The 19,155-nt window shown below is 40.2% G+C and overlaps 1 protein-coding gene across 1 annotated transcript in view; it reads left to right on the forward strand.

The window, feature by feature from the left end:
• Positions 1-16,743, forward strand: part of DDR2 (discoidin domain receptor tyrosine kinase 2) — a 38,200-nt gene extending 21,457 nt beyond the window's left edge. The window contains exons 11-15 of the mRNA XM_024751644.1: positions 1,009-1,136; positions 3,571-3,762; positions 4,056-4,290; positions 6,284-6,433; positions 9,839-16,743. Of these exons, the coding sequence (XP_024607412.1) occupies positions 1,009-1,136; positions 3,571-3,762; positions 4,056-4,290; positions 6,284-6,433; positions 9,839-9,973 (840 nt within the window). The 3' untranslated portion in view covers positions 9,974-16,743. The remainder of the gene's footprint in view (positions 1-1,008; positions 1,137-3,570; positions 3,763-4,055; positions 4,291-6,283; positions 6,434-9,838) is intronic.
• Positions 16,744-19,155: the final 2,412 nt, after the last annotated feature.

The raw sequence follows: 19,155 nt of genomic DNA on the forward strand, positions 1-19,155 counted from the left end.
CAGGAAAGTCACTAGACTTAGATATTCTGAAAAACATTCAATATTTTCAAAAATTTTTACAACAGGTTACAAAGGGTGGGGACCCATAAGATGTGATCATCTTTTATAAACTGTCCAAGAACATCCTGCTATTGGATAGCCACTTTGTTTTTTCCCTTTTAATTGGACTTACATGTAAAATGGTCAGAAAACAACCTCGCCCCTGCCTTTGGTCCCAGAACCAGCCACTAGGGAATGAATCACTAACCAAGATAAGAAGGAACACACTTCTCAATGGCCCTCAGAGTGATGCATGTAATATTTGACTTTTCACTCTTACATCAGTCACATGAGCCTTCTGAGAATTCAAAGCAATGGTTTAAGTGGCAACAGAAGCTCTTCAACACCACCGTCTAAATTCCAAATGTAATTTGGTTTCATAAGAATATGTTATTGGTTTCCAGCACGCGTGGCATGCTTTAACCTTGGTTAGGTTTGGTGGTGGTGGAGGTAGAAGGGTCCACGGCATCTGTTTGTGGTGTTATATACACTCATTCTGTCTCCTGGGTTGAAAACACAGGCTTGTTATACAGTTAGTAATGCCTAGAGGTTCCTGATAATGCTAATCCCATTCTAAGGGCTTACCTTAGAGAAGAAATTGCCTTATGTTTTGCACGATCCCGTAACTAAACTTCCTCGAATCAAAGTTCAAGTATTTATACCGAATGACATTTTATAGTGGGCTACGCTTTAATAAAATACCATGTTATAGATTCATCCACGTATTTAATGTTCCAATCAATGTATTTCTTTTATAAAGCAGTAACGTATCACATTAGCTGGGTACCTTACCATTTTCTTAAATCAGTTATTTGAGTCAAAGATGTGTTGCACGTATCTTCTTACTGGTCTTTTTGATTATTTTGCCTGAGTTGTAAGAGTTAGTTTATCTCCAGGAAATGCCCAGCAAGAGTACTGAGACATCTTCAGGAGAAATGATGATGCTGAGACTAGATGACTTTTGTCTAGGTTCATCTCTGTGAAGTGGAGGGAATGGAAAAATTCAAAGACAAAGATTTTGCCCTAGATGTCAGTGCCAGCCAGCCTGTCCTGGTGGCCGTGAAAATGCTCCGAGCAGATGCCAACAAGAATGCCAGGTCTGTGGTCTGCATTTTAAATTTTCCTTTATGTGTTTCATCTTCAGGATCAGGAACCCTCCTGGAAACTTCTGAGCAGTTTGTTTCTTTTGAGATGGGAAGGTCTGTGAGCTACCTCACATTTCCATTGTTGTGCTTTATTTTTCTGATGGCTCAGTAGTCTTCAGCTTCATTCTCATCTCTCTCAAAAACAAATGTACATTTTCTGTTGGATATGCTACACATTTACTTCCTAACCCCCTTTGCACAGCACTGTACACCCCAACATACACTAAAGACTGAATACGTACCTCTTCAATCATTATACACAGACACACGCCTGAGTGTCATTACCTCCCCTTGCAGACTTTTCACAATCACACACATCTTTCTTGCTAAGTTTCTCCCATTCTCCTTTTTCCCCCCACATCTCTATTTACTTTCTCATCCTCTTTTTTCTCTTTTATGCTCCTTTTCTTCTATGTCCAGCAACCCCCCAAATGAGAAGCTACCTCTACTTGGAAAAGTATCCATGGACCTCAAAGCAAAAGGATCCACAGTCCTTTAGCAGTTTTCCAAACTGGCTAATAATCTCTTGGATCCTTTACTACATAAATTGCAGTTTCCAGCCACACTCCGTTGTCTGACAGCCTTTCCATTACAGTAATGGTGAGTTAATCCTCACCCAGAGAGGCATGCTGGTTGAAAGCTGGTTGTATGTGTCTCAGAGAAATCTGCACATCTGGGTAACATATGTATTTCCCCATTTGTGTTGGCTTGATGTGTCTCACTGATATTCAAATTTAGAGAAAGTTTATGATCCCGATTCCTTAAATTATCATAAATTCCAAAAATGGTGTTAGGGTTTTATTAAAAGTCTTGCAGTTGAAAGGATATGGCATGAAGAAGAAAGAAAGGCAAGGGAACAGAACTGTGGAGGTTTTGGAATTTTAACTGCAAGAATTTCAATTTAAGGATACTAGTATGAGTGAAAAGGGACATCCTCTGGGTCCCATAGAGAGATAGAACATTCCTGACATTAATCTTAGCACGTGATTGGAGAAGGTGGCAATATGAAAGAAAAAAACTATGGGATGTGACAAAGGCTTTGCCCATTGTTTTTTTTGGTGACGTTTGGTGTCCCACCTGTGCCCACTCCAATTTAGCAGTGATGGATGGCTTAGGCTCTGAGCTCTCCCAAGCCATGGACCCCCCGCTGGGTTTGAGATTGAAGGGGTAATGAAAGAGGAGAGGTGTTGTATCAGGACCACACTGATTTCAAGGATTTTATATTGACATAGTATGACTTCCAGTCCGGGATTCCTAGGAAACTCACAGGAGACTTATAACAGGTCTGCTTCAATAGTTTTGAGAATGTGGGCTAGTGGTCTCACTAACCCAAATATTGCTACTTGGAAGGTTATCGCCCACTTTGTGACTCAAGGGTGGTTGTCACCATCTATTCAAACAGTTATTAGTTTCGGCCAAGTGAGTACTTCTTTTGAAATGACGCTGCATTACCACCGTGAACTTTAAACAGCTGTTTTGAACAGGCTACTAAATATGTGTTGTGACTGACTGCTGGTGCACCCTGCATTAAAAGAAACCAGTATGAGAAAATAAAAAAATTATCAGATTAAACCAGAGGGTGGTTATTCACTTTATAAAAAGTGCCTTCACTTTACTTATAGAGTGACTCCACGGCTTTTTGTTTGTTTTTCTCTTTTGGGGGGTGCTGCATTGGATCTTTGTTGCTGCACGTGGGCTTTCTCTAGTTGCGGTGAGCAGGGGCTACTCTTCGCTGCAGTGAGCGTGCTTCTTGTTGTGGTGGCTTCTCTTGTTGTGGAGCAGGGGCCCTAGAGCGCAGGCTTCAGTAGTTGTGTCACACAGGCTCAGTAGTTGTGGCTTGCAGGCTCTAGAACGCAGGCTCAGTAGTTGTGGCGCACAGGCTTAGTTGCTCCGCGGCATGCGGGATCTTCCCGGACCAGGGCTCGAACCCGTGTCCTCTGCGTTCGCAGGCAGATTCTTAACCACTGCGCCACCAGGGAAGTCCCTCCATGGCTTTAAAAAAGGTAAAGACCCCAGTGCACTTAAGATATGACTTTCAGTTGAAGGTTTTATTTTTAAGACTAGTTTTTAGCAACATATATTTGATTTAGCAAATATTAATCACTTTCTATGGGGCAGGCCTTCTGTTGGATACTAGGGATGCACATGTGAATGTCATGGTCCATGTTCCCCCGACCAAATTATAGTTGAATAAGGGCACATCGCATTCCAGGATGAGTAGAATGAGACAGTTTCCAGGGACCAATTTCTCTGTTCTCTCAAAGGTTATCCAAAGGGAAACAAGACTCAGTATAATGGTTAGGACTAGACTTTGCTGTGTCTTCTTTGCCCTCTTGATTCTAACTCTGGCAACCTCTGGGTTTATCTATGTCTCTGTCCTCCAAAGGAATGATTTTCTTAAGGAGATAAAGATCATGTCCCGGCTCAAGGACCCAAACATCATCCGTCTCTTAGCTGTGTGTATCACTGACGATCCTCTCTGCATGATCACCGAGTACATGGAGAATGGAGATCTCAATCAGTTTCTTTCCCGCCACGAGCCCCCCAGTTCTTCCTTCAGCAACGTACCCACTGTCAGGTAAATACGCCGGGTCTTCTGTCTCTTCCCTGTGTTCATGAGACTAAGCTGGGATCTGAAGTGGGGAGCAGTGAGCCTTAAAGTTCATCATTGTTCTGGAATGGTTGGGGAGGTTAGTATGCAGGGAATAATAAAGCAGCTGCCCTTTAGGGGAAAGCAAAGAGATTCATAAAGAATAGAGAAGGGATGTTGAGGTTGGAACCCTAGTTTGTTGGTACCAACTATAGGGTGTGTACCTTTCACAGCTTCCTCTTTCCAGAGGCTACTTTCTCTCTTCCTTTATATTTCCTCAGTTATGCCAACCTGAAGTTTATGGCTACCCAGATTGCATCTGGCATGAAGTACCTTTCCTCGCTTAATTTTGTTCACCGAGATCTGGCCACACGAAACTGCTTAGTGGGTAAGAACTATACCATCAAGATAGCTGACTTTGGAATGAGCAGAAACCTGTACAGCGGTGACTACTACCGAATCCAGGGCCGGGCAGTACTCCCGATCCGCTGGATGTCTTGGGAGAGCATCTTGCTGGTGAGTTTCCTGTGTTTCTGAGCTCTGCCCTAGCAGCTGGCATGTAGGCAGATGCAGACAGTGTGTAGGGGTGCACCTGAGACAGCAGGAGGCAGACAATAAATAGACTTTGATATTTTCTCTGACTTGAGATGATTTACTTTGTGTACTAATTATTATTTTTAACACTTGCCTGTTTCTGCTGATAAAATATAACATAGAAAATATATACCGTAGAAAGTTTGGAGGAAAAGGTTAAAAGGTTAAAATATAACCGTAGAAAGTTTGGAGGAAAAGGTTAAAAGGTTAAAATATAACCGTAGAAAGTTTGGAGGAAAAGGTTAAAAATATACCCATAATGAGAAGAGATTTAGTACCATTTTTTTCATCTCTACCCTTTCCACCTACTGACTGATCTTAATTAATTTAGAGTATTAAAATCTTGTCATTTGAAGAACTGTTATCCACACAAAATATTTTTCTTCTGTATTAATTTCATAACCATGTTTCTAATTAATTATTTAGATGGATCTCTATATTTGTATTTTAATGATTTTCACAATTTACTTTTTAAGGTCCTCATTCTTTGCTTTATAATTTTTATCCGGCTCTTGGTATTCTGGACCACAAGTGAATACGTTTTTTTCAAATGCCTCTTAGAAATATATCTTCTGACCATGCACATTTGGGACAATTTACTGTTGATTTTATACCACGTAGCTGATTTATAGAATTATTAGACTAAACTTTTACTTCCTACAATGCTGTGTATGTGTAATTTTGTCTTTTGTCATTTAATATTGTGGAGAAAAGCCTGATAGCAATCTAGTTTTGTTAATTTATTATTAATCTGTTTGTTTCTTGTTCATATCTTATAGGGTTCATAATTAATGTTGAAATAAGAAATGTATAGTTATCCCCTTCCTTTCACCAAGATAACCACTATTAATATTAATATTTTAGTGTATTTCCTTTGAGGATTTTTTCTATCATGTATTTCTCTGAATATATGTATTATATATATAATTATTTTACATATTGGGATGATACTATACACATACAATTCTCTCTCACTGGCAGTAAATATTCTTCAAAAACATGATTTTAATTGCTGTATAATATTCTATTGTGTGGATATATCCTATAATTTAATAATGTCACTATAATTTGATATTTAAGTACTTTCCAATTTCCTTCGATTATAAATGATGCTGTGATATATACCATTTTATGTTAAGTCCTTATAAAGATCTTTATCGTCTATATAGATGAATCACATATTTTACTCATTTCTAATGCGATTATTAAGCTTTGCTCCCTTTAAAGGTATTGTGTGGTGGTGTAAAAGATTATTAGACCAAGATTCAGAGGGTTTTGGTCCAAATCTCGGTTTTTCCATTATTAATGGTCTCGTTAACCAGGGAATTTTAATAAACCTCTTGTCTCACTTTTCTGATCTGAAAAGTAAGGATAAATAATATCATCTATGTCAGCACTGTATTTATTGAATAGAACATATGCAAGTATTTAATACCTGCTGATTGCATCTGAATCTCATTGCTGTCACTCGTTAGTCTGTCCTTCAAGACTGTGACGATTATTGAACGAGGACTACTTGGGGCACTTACACTAGATTTCCGTATCTCTCACATAGAAACAATTGCTTCCCATTCTAATTTTGCCTTTCCCCTGGGCATTTCTCCAAGGCTACCCTAGATCCTAGTTTGACCTTCTAACATGCACTGGGAGAGTCAGATAGCTTACGGCGGCATCCTTTTCAGCCCTTGGATCTCATCTCCAAGAGAAGTATACCTCAGCAGAGATCCTGAGGGTGAGAAAAGGGCCTGTAGCTTGGCATCGAGACAACTTCCTATTGTTGTTTCCAGATGGCCCATGAGTATCTTGGCAGTCCCAGTATTCCTTGCCCTGGGTTGTAAAAGTGGCAAAACTCCAGATTATGAAAACCTAATCAGCTCTTCTTATGCACAGATTATTCTTTTTCTTATTTAAACAGGGCAAATTCACCACAGCAAGTGATGTGTGGGCCTTCGGGGTGACTCTGTGGGAGACCTTCACCTTTTGCCAGGAACAGCCCTATTCCCAGCTGTCAGATGAACAGGTCATCGAGAATACTGGAGAGTTCTTCCGAGACCAAGGGAGGCAGGTGAGAACTGTTGGGGGTGGAGAGATGTGGCCTTGGGTGCTCTTGAAGGAGAGAGAAAGAAAAGTTCTGACTTAACAGGATAGGTCTGAGCTGGAAAATGGGCTACCTGGATCATAGTTGTTTGTCACTAATTATCCAGCTAATGTAAAAGACCAAGAACTTTTGTCACTAATTATCCAGGTGATGTGAAAGACCAAGGTCCTCCCTAGGCATCCATACACTCTGCCACTCTGCTTTATCCATGTGTCAACCCGTTGGTCATTGGAGAACATGAGGGGTCCCCTCAGGCTGCTCCCCAACTCAGAGATACCAGAACATAAAATCCTGTCTCTCATATTTGATCTATTTCCTGGTCTAGGCTGTATGGTTTGTCTTCCTGGTTGAGAAACATAGGAACAAAAACGTAAGCTTAAAAGTGAATAAAGGATTTATTAGCATTCGTTAAAAATTTGGTTTGGACTGTCTAGAAATGTTTCTTGACTTACATGTCCAGAGACCTTCAGGTACATCCTGGCCTTGCTGTTCTTGGAAGGCACCTCTGGGCCCAGCTGCTGGGCATCTCAGGACTCAGGAAAAGCTGGGCTTCTTAGCTTACAAGGGCCCCAATTCCTAGTTAAGATACTACAAGCTTCCTTTGGATGACTCAGTGTTTAAAGTTCCTGTGAGACGTGGGATTGAAAGCTCGCTGGTGGTGGGAGCACCGAAACCCCAGAGTGGCCTGGCTACAGCACACACTTGGAGTGTGGCATCTCAGGCAGGAAGATGATAACAGTTGAGGAGAGGGAGAAGGCTCTTGCTGAGATTAAAAGTAGATCCTCTGTGGCTTGAATGGCTCAAAGCAAGCAAAAGATAAGGGAATGACTAGAGATTATACAATATGCAGCTTAAAAATAGGAAGGAGGGTCCTAGAATTTTATCTTGATACTCTGTAGATATTTTGGTAGCAGAATATCTAAATTATCTATCTCGGTTATGAGGTAATTGCCTTCTTACCTTGGCAAAGGGCAGCTTTACTCCCGTGTGCATGAGATAAGAGAGTAGAACGAAGAAAAATGTTTTTTCTCCTGGACTAGTAGCACATCGTGGGCACCTGGTTGACCGACTAGATTCTTGTGGCCAATTAAAGGCGGGGCATTCAATTAGAAAGTGTAATTTTATTATCATAATGATTCTAACTTGAGTACATCCTAGAATTGTAGGCAAAGGGAGGAATATTTTAAACCTTTCAGTTTCCCTCATCTTATTATTCAGTGACTGAAATCCCACATGGAAAAAAAAATGTACACGAGGCAAAATTGAACTATCAAACATTCAGGCAAGAAAGGCATGCTTCCCCTCCCCCCACCTCATGTCCACTGTCTGCTTTGCATTTGAATAGTAAAGTCAAACATTTGACTGAAGCCAAGGCCAAAGCCAAATATTACCATTATATGCTAGTAAGCTTCTCATCTATAAGTTTAAATTTTTGATAAAAGTTTATTTAATTTAACATATGGACCTACTAGACGTAATTTATTAAATTTGTATTTTATTACAATTTACAAAATTTAATTACTTTAAATTTTATTAAAATTTCAGTATTCAAATTTTAAAAGTTTGACATTAGAATTAAGGATGGTAATTTCTCAACACTATCAGCTGCTAGATGGATTTTATGGTCTCTAGACTAAACGTGTGTGATCTAATTTGTTTTCACATGGCACAATGTCACCAACTTGTTGAACATAGCAGATATAATGCAGAAGAAAACTTTTCAGTAGCACAAATTCTAGAAAGAATCTTATACTTAGGGCTCACAGCTTAAGCAAATCTTAAATCTTTTGTATTCAATTGGAAGTCTATAACAATAATTTCAATAATTTTAAAATGTATTTGACATTTTTGTTTTCAGTTTATTTTTACAAACTGTAAAGAATTCTCAGATAGCACTTTTCTTAAAAGCTCATGGTCTAAATGGAATTAAATAATTAAAAATTGGGACTTCCCTGGTGGTGCAATGGTTAAGAATCCGCCTGCCAGTGCAGGGGACACAAGTTCATGCCCTGGCCTGGGAAGATCCCACATGCCGCGGAGCAACTAAGCCCATGCGCCACAACTACTGAGCCTGTGCTCTAGAGCCCGCGAGCTACAACTACTGAAGTCCGCATGCCTAGAGCCCATGCTCCGCAACAAGAGAAGCCACCACAATGAGAAGCCCACGCACCACAACGAAGAGTAGACGCCGCTCGCCACTAGAGAAAAGCCCATGCACAGCAACGAAGACCCAATGCAGCCAAAAATAAATAAATGAATGAATGGATAAATAACTAAAGTTTAAATTTAAAAAAATCAATGCTCAAAACCATCATAAGATATCATCTCACAACTTTAGAATGGCTGTTATCAAAAAGACACGAAACAACAAGTGCTAGTGAGGATGTGGAGAAAAGGGAACCCTCGTGCCCTGTTGGTGGGAATGTAAATTGGTGCAGCCTCTGTGGAAAACAGTGTGGAGGTTCCTCAAAAAATTAAAGGTAGAGCTTCATTATGATGCTATGAAGCATGACATAAGCTGGTGTTGGTGTGGGAGAAGGCAAGATGGAAATAGTTAATGATTTACCAGCTGCAAATGTTGGACCCATGTTTCAAAGAGCTTGAGAAATTTAGGTTTGCTTTAGGAATATGTCAATATACCAAGGTGTTAGAAAACATAGGTAAGGAAATGACAGTAACAGATTACAGGCAAACAGAAGATGACCTGGAGTCAGCAGAGTGGCATCTTGCTGGTGGAAGCGGTCAGTAACTGGTTCTTTGGGAGTAGAGCCAAATACAACTCTAGGCTGGAATTCAGGGCAGGGCTGTAGAGGGGGTAAATGTACAAATATTGGTGAATAATGTAAGGAAGAAATCCAATCTTCTCTCCCTGGGCCAGTACAGGAGAGAGGGAGCACAGAGAAGGTTATGGTTAGGAGCTACATGGATATATCCCACATCTCAGTGACTAGGGTTTTATTCCAATAAAGGAGCTGAGGCAACTAATATACTTTCTGCCCTTTTGCCACGATTGGCTCAATCAGAATAAATCTCATTGTGGCTAGGCTATAAATAGAGGTTTGGTGTTCTAATCACTTGCTTTCCAGTCTAAGATGTCTTCTTCCTTCAGTTTCATCTTTTCCATGATGGTAGGGACCACAGGATGGCCCATCAGGAAATTCTGCTCAAGAGAACTGGAAAAGACAAAAGGAATGGAAAAGGGACTGATGGGATTTAGAATTCTCATGAATAGGAAGAACAGACACCCCACTCGTTTCACTTTCCAAGTCCAAGAAAATGGGGAGTGGGCAACTCATACTATGATGCAACTGCTCTTCCTTTCTCTGCGCTCTTCTTAATAGTCTCATTTTTTGTTCATTTTTCTTTCCAAAGACTTACCTCCCCCAGCCTGCCATTTGCCCTGACTCTGTGTATAAGCTGATGCTCAGCTGCTGGAGAAGAGACACCAAGCACCGTCCCTCCTTCCAGGAAATCCACCTTCTGCTTCTTCAGCAAGGGGACGAGTGATGCTGTCAATGCCTGGCAACAGGTCCTCCTCACAAGACCTACCACTCACCCACGCCTAAGCCACTCCATTTGGACATTGAATGGACCTGAGAGACAGAGGCTTGTTTGCCTTTATCTCTTTCTGTCCCTCGTCTCCCTCCACTCCACTCCCCCACTCTCTACCCCGACACATATATACTTTTTTTACATTAAAGAACTAAAAAAGAAAAAAAAAAAAGCCTAGGGCAGAATAGGGCAGATAAAATCTAGTAAAGAATCTTACTTGATATACTAAAAAAGTTGGATAACAAAGGCTAGATAATTGAGATAATTTATAAAGGTTAAATATGCTTGTGTTTATGAATGTGTAGATTCTACAATATGTTTTCCATGTCATCTTTTTTAAAAAAATGGTTTCAGAAAGAAAACACTTGAAGAATAGTAATGTCTTAGGAAACATGAGATTAGACTTAGGGAAAGTACTTGGTAAGTGTGGAGAATCTGATGAAATGGTATTCAGTAACTAGTCACCAATGGTTTAATTTCCTAATTCGGCCTGTAGACACGTCCTGAACTCTGCATTTTCCTCTCCCGGCAAAGTAGATGTTAACATGCTTGAAAAAACCCACCTTCTTTGAATGGGTGTTTTGTTTGTTCATGGGCAGGGATCAGGGTTGAGATCTATATGCATAGGAAATACAGAGGATGTACATAGGAAAGAATATCTACTGCAAGGCTATATGAACAGGAATCGTCATTTGCAAAACAAAAACAAAAACAAAAAAAAGCCTCATGCATGGAAATATTCTTGAATAGAGAATGGACACAGGAAAAGAGACCTGTGGAGGACAGGTAACAGATGTGATATTCATTTCTGTAGAGGGTCCTCCTCTTGTCTTGTTCAGACATTTTCAGGTATGTGTTTTAGTAAGAGCCTGATTTTGAGTCTGTACAAACTGTTGTTTTTTGATATCTTGATCCTAGGCCTTTTGGTTCATCTTCTCCAAATCTTCCAACTCTTTTAATGGATGAATACCAAATGGAACCCAAGGGCTGGTGATTGAATTTCTCAGGCATAAATCTGAAGGCCATGCACAATAGGGAATAGATATGTTCTGAGCACTCCCAAAGGGTTGGCTGAGGACCAATGAGGGGAAGTTACAGGGAGATTGATTTCCACTCCTTCTTAGGGAAAACATAACCAGAGGTAGAACATGCAAGGATGAATGGGCTGCCTCCAGAGATGGGGAGTCCTTTGTCACTGTCCTTTTGTCAATAGGGTTTCAAACATAAGTGGTTGTGGGAGATGATGTTTAATGTCCTTTTAACCCTAGGAGTCCCTTGAGAGGAGCAGGTTGGGCGTGGAGGAGTCATTCGCTACTGTTGCTGGGTGTTCACACTCTTGCCTTGGAGATGGTATGACCAGCAGAAAAAGAAAGTTTGAGGCTCTGGCTTCAGAATCCATGGATACTGATAACACTGTCAAATAAGAGTCCCCTCGGAACAGATTCTGAGCTTTCACACTCCACAGATCCTCAGATTCAGTAGGAAACAGGGAAAGAGAACCCTCAATTCCCTCTGAGAAGAAACAAGAAAAGATCACAATATAAGCTTCCCAAACTTAGAAGAAATAGACCTGACCCCTTGGGTCTGCTTCTGTTGCCTTCACCCAGCCCACCTTCTACACAGTCTCTCAGGAACTTGAGTGTTTCCCCCTGTCCAGCCTTCAGCGTTGCTCCAGACCACAGCAGAAGCATAAATCCCCAATCCCCAAGGTTCATTTTGTGGGTCATCTTCCTTCCCCTAGAAAATACCCTTTCCCCATGGTTGTCTTGTGAGTCTGGTCTTCAGTGTCTCCCAGGACTAACTTTGGAGAGAACATCAGTTTGGGAGCTGTGACCCTATTTCTGCCTCAAGCCAAGTGTATCATCTTGGACAAGTCACTTTGCTTCTCTGGACTTTTGTTTCTTTATTGGAACAAGTTAGATGAGATGGTCTTGAAGTCTCTTCCAGTTCTGATACGTTCAGTGCTCATTGGATAACTGGATCTACAATTGATGCAGACTCAGTTATCTGATCATCTCCTTCTCTGAAGATTGTGGTCAGCAAAAGAGATCATGTAGGGAAGCCACTATAATTGTAGTAATAGTAACACCTGTCATTTGTTCAGTGCTTTAAAGTTTACCATGTAGTGTACCACATACATTATCTCATTTGATATATGCAGGGCCAGACATGTTCTTTTATACTTGGGGCCTGCCACACTCTCTACATTCCCAAGATCAGTGTTAACTTCATGTATTATTCAGAGTTCTCCAGAGGAACAGAACTAACAGACTATATATGTATATGGAATGGGGGGATTGGCTTACACAATTATGGAGGCTGAGAAGTCCCACAATCTGACACCTGCAATCTGGAGATCCAGGAAAGCTGCTGGTGCTGTAGTTCTGAGAACCAGAAGGCCAATGGTATAAGTCCCAGTTGAGGGCAGGAGAAGACTGATGTGTCAGCTCAAGCAGTCAGGCAGAGAGGGCAAACTCCCCCTTACTTTTTTCTTCTATTCGGGGCTTCATTGGATTGGATGATGCCCACCCACATTGGAGAGGGCAATCTGCCTTACTCAGTTCACCAATTCAAATGCTAATCTCATCCAGAAACACCCTCACAGAAACACCCAGAAATAATGTTTAATCTGAGTGCTACATGTCCCAGTCAAGTTGACACGTTAATCATTCCATTTCAGTAGAATCATAGGGACTTGAAATCAGGGCCTGAAGCTTATTCTCCTTTATCCACGTACTTCTGGCAGGAGTACATCCAGACCAGGCCATGACTTCCTATGTGGCAAGAGGAAAGACATAATTTCCCCTTCCTTCACCTTATATCTCTCCACTTACTTCTTTTTACAACTCTGCGTCAATACACTGCATTTCATGATCCCATAAAAAAATCATATTTAAAATGAACTTAGTATGTCTGGATTTTTCTGGCCTTGAGTCATAGAGGTAATCTATTTCAAGCAGCTGGCAAATATGTATTGTCAGGTACAGTTATCTTTTTCTGAGATGAGGAAGGCACCATTTTCTGGCGCTAAGGCTTTGGTACTACAGATACAGTTTTAACTTCTCCCTTAGTCAGACCCATCGAGTTTAGCAGCACAAATCTGAGAGACCCAACAGGGCGCAATGGCAAAGGCTTAGTATGTAGACTTTAAAGGTAGCTGGAATCCAAATTGGAAGAATGAAGCTAGGAATTACGTAGAAAAGGAGATAGGAAAAGGGATGAGAAACTGTGGGGCCTTGTTACCTTTCTAGGAAGTTATCCTCTTCATGATATATGTGAAATATTTTACGTGCAGATTGTGGTTTTGGGGTAGTCAGATTTAAATGTATACTTTTGCTGGTGAATGTGCTGATAGCTAAGTCCAAATCTTGATGTGCTGTCCAGACACATACGTGCTAAGAAAAGATCTGGAGTAGAAAGAGGCCCCCGAGGGGGAAAAGTGGTTTTAATGCTATGGAAAGATCACTTGCAAGTTTATAAGACTATATGACAAAGGGCATTGTATGGAAATGGAGCAAAGGATGAATAAATGAACGTGCATGTGACTGGACGGGGCACGTGGGAGTTAGAAAGAAGACTACATAGTAAAGGATAATGGAGAGTGCGTGAGAAGGATGGGGGAGGTCAGGGCAAGCAAGATAGACACAGGGGGTGCTGTTGAGAATCCATTCGGAAGCATGAAAGCAGATCTCTCTGAAGAGAGAGCCGAGAGAGGACAGAAAGTAAGTGTGTTGAAGATAAAAGATAGATGTATATGGAGAGAGAAGCAATTCTGGATGATAGAGATTATAAAAGTATTTATTTAAAAAATGAAAAGTCAGGTGCAGAGTATGACATGGAAGGGAGCTTTTCAGAGATTTAAGAAAAGGGAAGCCCAGCATGAACATAAAAACACATAAGCAACCACCAGGGAATGACCTTTTCATCTCACAGGAAGTGGGAGAGGGAGGCAGTTTGAACACGTGTGTTCTAGACCACCTCAGGTATTGGGGTTTAATGGTGGTGAGAAGAAATCAACTCTTTGTCTGAACAGGACATGGCTTTCCCAGTGCTGCTTTGGAAATGAAGACCAAGAGATGGGGAATTTATGTTAGCTCATGAGGCTTTGTGTTCCCTTCTTTGCTTCTGTTAATGAAATCCATTTTAAATAATGCTCATCACTGTTGTGCCTAGAAAGGCCACAGGGAAACATTGGAACAACAGGTTTAAGTTAAACTAGACTAAATCTTGTTTGATATCCGCACAAAGAGGTACATGCCATGTTGGAACCATGTGTTTTGCTAGTCTCATCCAGACTTCCTACAAGAAAGCCATGATGTGGGGCTAAGCCATATGTTTTGAGTAAAGGAGAGCTGAAGAAGGGGAAAGAGAGGAAGATGTTCCAAGGAAATAGTCTAAAACAGAATAGCATCTGTTTTGCCCAAATATACCCCAAAAATGAAGAAAATTACAGTTAAGGCTTAAATTACTCCCAGTATAGAGGTAGTAAGGCTTTGATCCTAAATTGAGTTTATAGACCTGGAATTTGCCTTCTTAGTCTTTTCAGTAAGACCTCTGACCTCTGGCAGTGCATATGTTTCTGGAAGACACAGATCCAGATCTATGCTGGAATTTCCTTCTGAATTAAAATTTAACATTTTTATAGAAACAGATGAATGTCTTTTCCACTTGGTAAATGTCTTGGAATGCTAAATTGAGATGGAAAGAGACTGGAATGGTTAATGTTTATTGGATTTCTGGCATTTTGAGTTCTCTGCTACAATTAGCTACATTGCTTGGCTCAGACCGTGGTGGGTAATATGTTTAGTTGCTGTATCCTTTTTTTTTTTTTTTTTTCAATTTGTTATTTTGAAATGCTTTAAGACTCACAAGAAAATAGTACAGAGTGGCCTTTCCCTAACACCAGGCTTTCCAATTGATAACATTTTACGTAACCATAGTCCAGTTTCAAAACCATAAAATTGACATTGGTATAATACTATTAACTAAACTACAGACCTTACTCAGATTTCACTAGTTCTTCACATGTACACATTTCATTTCTGGATAGTTTTAACCCTTGCTGATTTGTAACCTGGTCTTCTTGGTTGCATCAGGAAAGACATTGTCTAGATACAATTCTATAAAATCCTAAAGAGAATATAACAAATTGATCTGTTCCTTTATCAACAAGCAATATCCTACCTAGATTGTTTCCACATTTTCTGACTAGTTTGGCTGTTCAGCATCTGAAACAATCCAAGAACAGCTTAGAAAAATCAGGCAACACAAAGGACAGCAAGACCCACAGCTCACTAGCTAGGATAGAAGGAAATTAATTATAGGTGGTTTCTGCAGTTCCTGCAAGTAGGATTTGTATGATGGCAAGGAAAGGACTTTCAAATAAATCAGAATTTTGGTCAAGAGCTAAGGTGGCACTTCATTAATGGCACCAGGGAGAGCTTTTGGAAGGAATAGAGTACAATGGTAGAGACGCCTAGTGAGTATCAAAACACTATTCTCAGAATAGTAGAGAAGTTTCATTTGCCTGAAAGTCTATTCTTAAATGGAATAGCAACCACATTGGACCAAATTAAATGCAAATACAGCTGCAACATGTAGGTTGCAGCTGTAGCCCAGAGGTTTGGAGGGGATAGGGGAGTTGAAACTCTGGTTTTGTGGATTACAGCTTTGAGTTTTATGATGGCATTTTTAAGCTGCCCTGTTTAAGGGTCACAAGATTATACGTGAGTTCACCTCTGTATACCCCATGTCCTGTAAAGTTCCTAGCACATAGTGAGCACACCACAAATATTTGACAAATGTTGTTTTTTGAATGAATAAAAGGTAGAAGCAGAAACTTGTCATCTGGCATAACTGGGGTGAATTTAGGGAAAATTGCTTTGCTGTAATGTAGAGGGTTTATTTTCAAAGGCGGAAAGAGGAAAAAGTGCCCAGACTTGTACCTGTAAGTTACATCCTCCATTTCTAGGTTTACTGATGGTGAAATTGATCTATGGAAATGTCTTATTCTTTGAGGTATTTAGACAGAAATGCAAGGTACTTCTCTACATGGCACCCCATCAAGAGCAGGGAGCGACCCTGGCCCCAAACCCAGCTCTTTTGGAACAAGATTTTTAGTTTCTCTTGCAAACACCTTGTCAACAACTTCACGGGCCTCCAGATGGGAGTCCCAAGCTAGCCCATGCTTACCCACATTCACAATTGCATGCAAAGCAATTTGCAAAGAGACTCAAGGGAAAGCCCAAAGGGATAGGTAATCACTTGCAGTGAAAAACTGTTTTCTTGAAAAGAGGCTTGGAAATAATTGAAAGTTGAGTGGATTCCTACAAACGCACCAAGAGTTTGTAATCTAGCCTATTCATTTTATGTCCTTTACTATTCATGATATCCTATTCTTCTACCCCGTTGTCTGGTAATTTTTTCTGAGGATTGACTTTCTGAAGCAATGTGGTATACTCTTCCTATGAGGAGGAAACATCTGGGCTTTATTCTGCAGGCTTTGGAGGATGATGTGTCTTGTCAAGGGGTAAATAGCAAACTGATTTAATTTTTGCTTAAAACTTTCTTAGTCATTCCAAAATAGAATGCATAAAAATTCTCTGTATTAGAAAAAGAAATGAGATATACCAATTGTATATTGTCTTTTCTTTATTTATTCTCTGTAAGTCTGTCAGATGATAAATTGTAAATAACAATGATTAAAGAAATATGCTACTGACGGATCCTTTTTTCTGTGAAAATAGCACTGTTTCTGGGTTTTATTACCCTTAACTCCTTACTCCCTTACATCCTTTTTGGAGAAATGATGGGGGGTGGGGACACAGTTGAGGGGTGTATGTGGTGTGGATGCCTGTTTGTTGAGGGTTATCCAACAGAGGGTTATTTACATAGGCCTTGCATATATTAGTTGATTGTTTATTGGAAGAAAATCACCTTGGTCCCTGGCATATCCAAACATACTAGAGATTGGGATTTTATGTTTTCACATTGGTCCAGTTCTAGGGAATCTAGTCCAGAATTAGGGATCCTTTATTATTGTTGTTACAAAGTTGTCTTGTTTGATACACCGAAATCCCTTCTAAATCCAAATATCGTCTGTCTCAAGACTGCTCATGCATACAAAAAGCAACAAAAAACTATGAACAACCAGAATACAGACTCAGTCTTCATAATAGAGTAGGATGGAACCACCCAAAACAATATACATTCTTACCTGGTCCCTGAAGAATACATTTATACTTTTAATAATCTGAGTAATATGAACTTATTTTTTTTTTCGGTGACAGCCATAGTAGGTAAGGGAATGGATATAAATTCCCAGAGAATAACCAGAGGACTCATGAATGTACACTCTGACCACCAGAGTGTCTGGTTTGATTCCAGGACTAAAGGCCAGGTGTTCAAGTATCTGTGTAGTGAGAGTGGGGTATTGGGGGTGAAGGAGAAAAAAAAATAAACAGGAACAGCAGAGATGCTCAAAGAGGTACAATTCTATTCTCAACACCTATTGCCTAAGTTTAAAGGTAGACATGAGTGATACATTTGCGTCCATATGTGATAAGCCATAGATACATATTATGCATATATCTGAAAATATAATTCGTTACTGAGGACGGAGATTATGTCTGCTCTTTTACATTTTAACTAACAACTTGAAGGGCACTGCATTTTTCAAGTGCTAAGAACTAGAAAACTGATATATCTCCATTGATAATTTTATACTCATTTGTATTTGAAAAAGTAATGTATACACTTATAACATCCTCTGGTCCTTGAGTCCTCCAGAACAATAGCTTCTTATGTATAAGTGACAGATGACCTTTTACTATCTAATGAAATGGGTAAAATCCCACTCTCAAAGTAGTTTTGCACCAGGCTGGTTGTATAGTGATTTGAAGAAAAAAAGAGATGAAAGATATCTACAAGAAAAGTCACATGACCCCACTGGCAGCTGTTCTTTTGCCCCTGTTCGCAAACCAGAAGGAAGTTAGTGCTGGAGAGAATTATAAGGGCCCAGAACAGAGCTCTGTTACGGAGGCTAAAGATAACTTTACTCATCTTTATCTACCTAAGAGCTATTTCAGGCACGATAAAAGAAATCAGAGATCAGTTTCAGGGTTTAGGGTAAAGGCAGATTTATTATATGAAGTAGCGAATAGACAGTCAAAGGTAAAGTGGCTACATTTACTCTTCCAATCATGGGGCCAAGGATTGGGATAAATGGGATCACTGTGTACCATGTTTCCCTCTGGTATTTCCAGGAAAATAGTCCATGAACAATACAAACTCAAGGTGACTAGTTTGAGATGATAAAAAAAATTACATTTACTTGTAAATAAAAATGCATTATGACTCTTACTGAGCAGTATCCTACATGTGATAAAATATTTTTAGAATACAAAATTAAATATCTGTCATCAACAGAGTTCTATTCTCCTTGTCTCTCTGGCACCTCTAGCAGTTCAGCCTGTCTTTCAAAGGTTGCAGAACCTTGAAAGTAAGCAACTTTATTTGAAAGAAGGAAGAGGAGACCAAGGTCTCCTCACTTGGCTGGGACAGACACCATGATGGAAGGAGAGACTGCTGGTCTTGCTCTGAAGTCTTCAGGCCTTCACTTAAGTCACAGTCAGTCCTACACTGGTTGTCCCCCTAAGACTGTGAAGAGGCTGCATCTTCACCTTATTTGTAGGAATGAGTTTTTCATAGGATAGCCACACAACCCTTGTGTCCCCTCTCTTATTCGTTTTACAAGTCATCTCTGAGCTCTAAGACACTCTAAAAGGAGACTTTGGGTCTAGATTCTAAAGGTTGGAGTGTACTGTCAGGCCTTATAAGATGGCCTCTCTCTTGCTCTCTGTACAGCCCTGCCCTACCTGGCCCTGCCTCACCCTTACCTTATGCACATGACTGCCTCCTTCTCCTAAGCGCAAAGTTTAATTAGTAACTACCCCTATGATCAGCCCAACCCCCAGCTAACTATTGTTCTAGCCCGAGGACCAGGATGACTCCAGTATGTTTGATCATCAACAAGAAAATCTGGCCCTTGCAATGGTTGCTAAATCAAAGAACAAGACCTTCCAGCAGTCCCCCTGGCGACCAAGGAGCTCTTTTGATGTCAAATCCCCTATTACTGA

This window comes from Neophocaena asiaeorientalis, unplaced genomic scaffold, assembly GCF_003031525.2.
Source record: "Neophocaena asiaeorientalis asiaeorientalis breed wild unplaced genomic scaffold, Neophocaena_asiaeorientalis_V1.1 scaffold156, whole genome shotgun sequence".
In the NCBI taxonomy this organism is placed as follows: domain Eukaryota; kingdom Metazoa; phylum Chordata; class Mammalia; order Artiodactyla; family Phocoenidae; genus Neophocaena; species Neophocaena asiaeorientalis.